General features: G+C 49.6%; 1 protein-coding gene across 1 annotated transcript; it reads right to left on the reverse strand.

Annotated features, from left to right (window-relative positions):
* Positions 1-279: 279 nt before the first annotated feature.
* Positions 280-6,340, reverse strand: FITM2 (fat storage inducing transmembrane protein 2). The gene is made up of 2 exons (XM_043479824.1): positions 6,097-6,340; positions 280-3,595 (listed from the first exon to the last, which is right to left on the reverse strand). Exons 1-2 carry the CDS (start codon positions 6,330-6,332, stop codon positions 2,980-2,982), a joined length of 852 nt encoding a protein of 283 aa, XP_043335759.1. The 5' UTR covers positions 6,333-6,340; the 3' UTR covers positions 280-2,979.
* Between the last annotated feature and the right edge of the window lie 1,939 nt (positions 6,341-8,279).

An 8,279-nucleotide genomic window follows, 5' to 3' on the forward strand; every position in this document is an offset into this window, starting at 1 on the left:
AAAACTGCTTGCAAATCTGGCAGATACAGACCTCAGGGCGCTGAGACACGGATGTGGCACAGAGGCAAGGAGTAAAGCAGGCTAAGAAACACATACACGGCAACCCATCCTTCGTTTCCAGGGTTGAGGAGAAAATAATTCAGAGTGACGACAGCCTTGAAATTCCCTATCTGTGACGAGGGGCTCCACTAAGAATTACCCTCCTTTCGTAAAGCGGGCTGAGCTCTCCTGGTTCTGGAATTAGGGGTTGTGGAAAAGAACACACAAAACGCAGCAATGTGGGGTTTTCATTATTTCCAGTTTACTTCATTTGCCTGTTTACACACACGATCTGTGTGTATACAAAAACAGTGGCAAGAGCCATTTGCTAAATACAAACTGGTACTCAGACTATGATGGATGCACGTGGAAAACGAGGCGCCAGTGAATGAACCTCAACATGGAGGCAAAACTAGCACGGTGGTGTTCTGTGATTGCAGATGCCCTCGGAAGCCTCTTGTTCAGCACCGGGGGAACAGACACTTTTCAAAAGACGAGGCTATTTCAACAGGACACCCAGACCCTGAATGGCACTCCAAAGAAGATGCTGGTCTCCCTGCCTTCTCTAGAGGAGCCAAAAAGTCCTCAAGGCGTAATCTAGAAAAAGGAAGCAGGGGGATGGTCGCCTGCTCCGCCCATGTGCTGGGCATTTTACCTTCATCATTTCCCTTCATCCCGACAGGACCACCTCCATTTCACAGATGGAGAAATTGAGGCGTGCCCACGGTCAGACAGCTCTCCGTGGTGGTGGTGCTGAGATCTGGACCCACCTCTCACACCTGCCCAAACCCAAACGCTTTCAGCCTTGCCATGATATCTCACATACGGATGGAGAGCATGTCCCCCAGCAACAGGCAAAGGCGGTAAGACTGAGCAGGAAGTGGAGGGAGACTGATGACTCGACAAGATTCGGCAATGGACACGTGCCATGGAGTTAATGTAGGGCTGAGCCTGAATCAGACCTGCAGGAGAGAAATGTCTGGAGATTTACGTGGGACAAACAAGTATCTGGCGTCACCTTGTGTCTGTTGCCTTTCGGTGCTGAACGTGACACTTCGGAGAGATTTCGATCCCTTCAGCAAGCCCCTGCCACCTATCCCACCCCCTCGGCCACCCCTGGTTTACAGATGAAGCTCCAGAGAGCAAAACCATTCTCCAGGGGGGCCCATCGCACCTTGCCAGTGCTCCCAGGGCACCATGGCGACACCTCCAGAATCTCACTGTCAGGCGCTTCTGCCACCTCACATTTTGATCGATACAGGATAACCTGTGGCCGGATGAGATACGTATTTTAAATACATCTTTTAAATACATCTTTGTAAGCAATATGTTTTACACTGAAGATTTCCCAGACATCAAGCTACTAGCAACCTAAGCTTGAGTTAAACCAGTCAAGTGCTTATCAGTTAATGCTATTACCAGGCTTGACTGGGGGCAAAGAGTATAGAAGCTTCCAGGATGATTATCGAAAATGCAAGGGGCTGGGTGTGAAAGGCTTACGGAGACACTGAGAGCGGAAGGGGTATCTTATCACAGCACTAACTGTGTCTTTGCAGGGCAGACGGAACAGAGTATCTAACCCTTTCCAGCATTCTCACGGTGAAGGCCGCACGAGGACAAGGCTGGAAATTGAGAATGCTGCAAATGGGAAAGAAAAAGTCAAGTTCAAGGGCAGAGGAACAGACCCTGGTTTGGTGTGGTTTCGGTGGTGGTCCAATTAAGAAGAGGGAGGGGTCAAAGTCAAGCCACCATTTAACAGGGACGTTCTTGCAAAGAAGTTGGCTTCTTGCCCTCAGAAGCAAGGGAAGACACCTTCCTCCACTTCTGACATCATAATCTTATCTAAACGGGTAAAAATGCTCTGGGCCATAGCAGCGGACAGAAGACTTATTATCACACAACTCTGAAACACTGTTCAGTCTAACACCACTGATGAGTGGTCAGGAGAGTTTCAGTGCAAATAGGCATTTTGCAAAATTACTCTGACTCAGCTTAAAATTCAACAAGTTATTCAAATGTCTGCTTCCCAGTTTGATCCTTAACCAAGAAAACAGCCCCGCAAGCTTGAATAAATACCATAAAGCCAAGAGTGTTTTAGTGTTCTTAAAAACCCTCAAGGCACTCGACATGTGTGCCAAAGTGCAACACTGGAGTCGTGAGTTATTTTTGAAAGTTCTGTCAACAAAGAACAAATACCATGGTTGTTATTAAAAACTACAAAGCATTCACTCAAAACAGAAAGGGAGGGGAGATAACCTTATTGTTTCAAAAACCAATATATACTAGACAACACAGACAGAAAATTATCAGTGTTCGTTACATAAAAAGTATCCAATACTCTGTCGCAGAGGCACTCAAGTGTGACTGTTTTGGCAGTCAATCACAAGTCAGTTGAAGTATTTGACACTCCACAGATAGAGCAAATACTACAACCAGAGTGTGTCTTAGGCGGTTGGTAGTTGATATATATAAAGAACCCTGCTGGAAATAAATGCTTATGCAAAACTGACCAGAGGGCATGGTTGTTAACTAATAGCATCAGCAGCCCTTGACACAGAAGACAGCTAAGAATCAGGGAGCAAGTGACGCAGCAGGGGAGTCCCCCGCCTCAATTCAGCCACACCAGAGAGGCCTTCCTGATTCTGCCTGAGCTAGCCATCCAGGGACAAAAGGGACGTAACAGATTAAGGTCAAGTCTTGCCAGGGACGCAAAGTGCCTGACTGGGGATGGCGGTGCTTGTGACACAGCGTGATGTCGCCAAGAACTGTCTGGGGCCTGGCCCAGCTCCCCAGACTCCACCACCGCACCCCCTACCCCAAAACTGCCCGGTAAGCTTCCTTCCCGAAGCGGGATCGATCATTCAGTCAAAAAATTAAGGAGAAAAAGAAACGGAAAAACCTTTTAACCCCGGTCCTGCCCTCATCCTTTTTGTTTCTCTTTTATTTCTTGTAAGTGTCTTGCTTCAAATTCAAACTGGAGCTCTGGGGAGGAAGTCCTGGAGAAAAGGATTTCAGATACCAACAGCCGTACGTCCCATACCAGCCCAGCAGACCGAACAGGGTGCCAAACACCTTCTGGGACAAGTTGTGGAAGTAGACGGCCGTGCACAGAAACATCCACACCCAGATGAAGGTCAGGAAGCCCAGGGCCACCACCAGGGTGGTGATGGCCGCGTGGAGACAGTGGTTTCGGTCCGTCTTCACCTCGTGCAGCACGGCCATCTCCTCCACAATCATGAGGGCACAGAAGGTCAGCAGGAAGGAGTGGCCCGAGATGTCGAAGCCGTGCCAAAAGCCCCCTTCCCCGTGGCACTGCTGCTTGCTCTGGTGCTCCTTTCTCTCCCCCTCCAGGGCTGGCGACTGGTAGCAGCTGCCCGTGTAGTGCTCGATGTTGGAGAAGATGGCCGTACAGACGTACCAGATGGCCGTGCCCACGAGCAGGGTGCTCAGCCGCCGCAGGACCAGGCCGGCCTTGCCCGTCAGGTGGTAGTTGGTGAGGGCGATGAAAGGCAGGAGGAGGCAGAAGGTCCAGCCCCAGGCCACTTTGACAAAATACCTGGTAGAGGAGGAAAGCGGAGGTGAAGACCGGGGATGTGGCGGAGCAGCCTGTGTCACGTCTCAGGACTCGGGACTCGTGAGCAGGGAAAAAGGCAAGAGGCGATAAAAGCTAGAGACGACCACTTCACCTAGTTAGGTGTATGAACTATGAATACCTCAAAGAAAGTGAAAGCGTTAGTTGCTCAGTCGTGTCCAACTCTTGGCGATCCCGTGGACTGTAGCCCACCAGGCTCCTCTGTCCATGGAATTCTCCAGGCAAGAATACCAGAGTGAGTAGCCATTCCCTTCTCCAGGGGATCTTCCCGACCCAGGGAATCTCCAGGGGATCTTCCCAATCAAACCTGGGTCTCCCACACTGCAGGCAGATTCTTTACCATCTAAGCCACCAAGGAAGCCATTAACACCTAATCCTCACACAACTCTATGAGGGAGGTACTGCTATTATCCCCACTTTATGGATAAGAAAACTTTATCCGTACAGAGATACAAACACAAGAGGCACAGAGAAGCATCATGCTCAAAGTGGAGGTCATCGGTGGTGGAGCTGGGGTTCAAATCCAAGGCCTACTATCTTAAGAACTATGTTATTTGCTCAGGAAAGTAATTACAGACCTTTCACGCACATCCACTTTCCCACAGAACACCCAGTTACCCTGTGAGGAAAGTGTCATTAGCCCCATATTATAGATAAAGAATAGTTTGGTAACTTGCCCAGGATCACACTCACACGACCAGCAAGCCCAAGTGAGACCAAGGTTCAGCCAGCCCCCAAACCCATGCTTTTTCTATACCAAGGCTTTTTCCTATGTGGCAGAAATGATCAAACAGAAGCTTGGCTTCAGGCTAGAAGACCCAGGTTCCAATCCTGACTCTGACTTAATGACCACACTTCTCCAGGTCTTCGTTTCCTCAACTGTTAAATAGAACTGACGGGACGAAATGACCTTTAAAATCCCTTTCAGAGCCAATAATTCACTAGGTCCCTTTGATTAATTATCGCGTTGACCAGGAAATTCATTCGAGTTTTTCTGTAACATTTTGGCCAACCCAATAACTAGCACAGAGAGATGGAACAAAACACCAGAATTCATGGAAACTCTCAAATGACAGGAACTCGTCTGCCAGGCTGCTGGGCACCCAGCTCACCCAGACCAGATTAAGCAAGCAGCTGCCTTGCCTGCCACCCCTGAGTTCATCAAAAGTGGATGACCTGGATACCAGGTGCGGTCAACACACATGCAAGTGACACTTGGGGCCAGGACCACTCTCATAATCTAGTCTCAGCCCAGCGTCCACGAGTGGGTGAGGAAGGAAGGTGGGCCAGAGACAGTAAGACTCTTTATTGGGTCCCAAAGCTTCCTCAGACAATACCCAAGCGCCTGTCATGAAAGTCTTCCCTGGGACTGACATGCGAGGATCTGGCTAGAGTCAAGACCTGTCAGGTATGTGAGGGTTTTAAGTAGATGAGCAAAGTTGGACTGACTCTTGCGAGATACTGCAGACACTGTAATTCCAAAGAAGAATGGAAGCTCACATCAAGGAAGAAGTTTTATCTTTCAGAGTTTCCCTTCACTATTGCAAATCAGTGTTTGTATCAAAAACTTAAAATCCAAGAGGTTTAAAAAAAGAATAAAAGGGCTTCCTTGGCCATCCAATGGTTAAGACTCCACACTTCCAATGCGAGGGCGTGGGTTCAATCCCTGGTGGGGGAACAAGCATCCCACATGCTTCAGGACATGGCCAGAAAATAAATAAATTAAAAGAAAAAAAGGAGCAGGTGGGTGGACTTAAGGAGAAGTCTCAAAGAGCTCAGTTGGAATTGCATTCCTGGGCCACTGCCATGAACTTTGAGTAGCTGAGAAGATCCAAGCAGATCCAGGGGAAAGGTCATAGACTGCAGGGTTCCACTCCGGGGTGATTATCTTGGACCGCGGGGCGGGGGTGGGGTGTCACAGGCTAGGACAGGCTTTCCAAAGGTGGGGGGGGTGGGCGGGAAGGAAGGGGTGTTGGGGAAAGAAGGCAGGTCTACTTGCCCCACCCAAGTGTGATGGGATTCCGTCACCAGCTGAGGGGGATACAGGGCTTAGGGCAGAGGCTCCGAATCTGACACTGGCAGGCAGGAGGGAGGTGGCATCTCCCCTAGAGCAGGGGCCAACTCCCAATCCCGAGGGGAGGCACGGGGATCAGCCGCAGAGGCTGGTTCATGCCCCCTTCCCATCTACCACCCCTACACACACAGAGATACACACACCCTGCCCGTCACCCCTGCCCAGTCAAACTCAGACTGTCTGCTCTGGATGTGCAAACGCGACTTGCCAGTGACACTAGCTATCCCAGGGTCCCCTCATCGCGACACGCGTGTAGACACAGCTGCCACGATGCGGAGAAGGACCTCCCCTTCCAATGACCCGTCCATCAGAGCAGCTAAGCCCCGGCTTTCTGGGCAAGCCGACAGTGATGGCTACGGCGCGGGCAGGAGAGGACCCGGGGCGCACTCACACGTTGAGGACGTTGCGCTTGTTGCTGAGATAGCTCTCGGGCAGCGGAGAGAGCTCCTTGAGGAGGGAGCCCGCCAGCATAGAGGCCGCCAGAGCCCAGGGCAGGTATCGCCGCACTGCCGATCGCACCAGCGTCCCCCGTAGGACCCACGCGCAGCGCTCTAGGTGCTCCATGCCGGACCTCGTCGGCCACCGTCCGCCTCCGCGTACCCTCTCGGCCACCGTCTGGCCCTTCATCTGGGCCGGCACCGCCTCCTCCCTTTGGGCGCATGCGCGCCGCTCGCAGGCCCCGCCCCTGAGGGGCGTCGGGCTTCGGAGCCCGTGCGCTCCCCCTCCTGGCCACCTGGAGCCTCTGCAGCGCGCCTGTCTCCGAATTGCTCATCCCTCTTTTTTGTTGTCCCTGGAGAAGGAAATGGCAACCCACTCCAGTATTCTTGCGTGGAGAATCCCATGGACGGAGGAGCCTGGTTGGCTGCAGTCCACGGAGTCGCAAAGAGTCGGACACTATTGAGCGACTCCACTTCACTTCGCCTCACTTTATTGTTGTCGTTCAATTGAGCAGTCGTGCCCGACTCTGCAACCGCCTGGGCTGCAGCAAGCCAGGCTTCCCTGTCCTTCACTCTTTTTATTAAATAGCAACTATTTGTTTATCTATCTATTTATTTTTGGCTGCCCTAGGCCCGGATCCATACTTTCCTTGTTCTCCAAATCTGGCCTGCACAGTCAGGCAGATTAGAATTTCAACCTCTGTGCCTTGCTCTGGTCAGAGGAATAGATGCTTGTGGGAATATTTGCTGCAGGTGGGGGAGAATGAACGTAGCACTGTAGGAACTGGGGCAGTGGTCCCAGCATCATTTAGTCTCTCTTGGCGGCTCTTCTTCCACTGAGCCTTAGTTTTCTCACCTGTAAAATGGGAAGAGGACAGATCTATCTCTCCTAAGAGTTAGTTATGAACTCGAGGTTCCTTATGGTGGTCCAGATGCAGGGAAGTGAGAAAATAACTGCTTGAAATTGTTATTATATCTACATTTTAAAATACTATATCTTCCCTTTAAAAACAACTGTGTATTTGTATTGAGTGAAAATGCTGGACCCTGGGAGTTAATGGCAATCCAATGAGCATGTTAATGAATCAGTCACTCATTTAACAAAGAATTAAACCCTTTCATGGGCAGAGGAGTCTCAGGGCTACAGTCCGTGGGGTCGCAAAAGAGTTAGACACGACTTAGTAACTAAACAACAGCAAAACCCTCTCATCCCCTGTCATGGCTGGGTATCTGATTCAGAGTTTCCCAAACTCAAAGCATTTCTTTGCTACTGTATTAGTTTCTTAGGCCTGCCATAACAAATTACGACAACGTATTGGCTTAAACCAACAGAAATTTATTCTCTGACAATTCTAGAGGCCAGAAGTCTGCAATCAAGCTGCTGACAGGACCGCCTCCCAAGCAGAAATATCCGTGGAATAACAGATTCTGTGTTCCAGTTATATTTCTTCTATGACAAAAACAATGTTTCTGTTGAAATATTCATTATCTCTATGGGCTCCCCTGTTGGCTCAAATAAAGAATCTGCCTGCAATGCAGGAGATCTGGGTTCAATCCCTGGGTTGGGAAGATCCCCTAGAGAATGGAATGGCAACCCACTCCAGTATTCTTGCCTGGAAAATTCCATGGACAGAGGAGCCTAGCGTCCTGTAGTCCATGGGGTCACAAAGAGTTGGACACAACTGAGTGACTGACACCTTTTTCTATCTGCCTGAAATAATCCTGTGTCCCTAAACCAAGGGTAGCTACTGCACTTTGGGGAACACCTGTCTAATTTATGCCTATAATAGGCTGATATTTAAAATCTCTCATGCAGAGAGTCAATAAAATAATAAAAGCATTAATTCCTTAAAATTGTCTCAAGATGATTTTCCATCTGTAAACTGCATTGATCTGATAATAGTTTTTATATATCAAGATATCTCTGGGTCTTTAAAAAACTAGATTTAAGAAAGCAAATGTGGGACTTCCCTGGTGATCCAATAGTTAAGAATCCACCTCCCAATGCAGGGGACATGGGTTCAATCTCTGGTCTGGGAACTAAGATCCCACATGACCCCAAGGTAACTAAGTCCCATGCCACAACTAGAGAGAAGTCCTCACGCTGCAATGAAAGATCCCCAAGTGCCCCAGCTAA

The sequence above is a fragment of the Cervus canadensis genome, chromosome 10 (assembly GCF_019320065.1).
Source record: "Cervus canadensis isolate Bull #8, Minnesota chromosome 10, ASM1932006v1, whole genome shotgun sequence".
NCBI lineage: Eukaryota > Metazoa > Chordata > Mammalia > Artiodactyla > Cervidae > Cervus > Cervus canadensis.

Bases quoted from the DNA above. Each gene is read 5' to 3' on its own strand.
- FITM2 (XM_043479824.1), bottom strand. From the start codon at position 6,332: ATGAAGGGCCAGACGGTGGCCGAGAGGGTACGCGGAGGCGGACGGTGG. The intron at 3,596-6,096 runs GTGAGTGCGCCC...CTCCTCTACCAG, and splicing joins AAGCGCAACGTCCTCAACGT to GTATTTTGTCAAAGTGGCCT.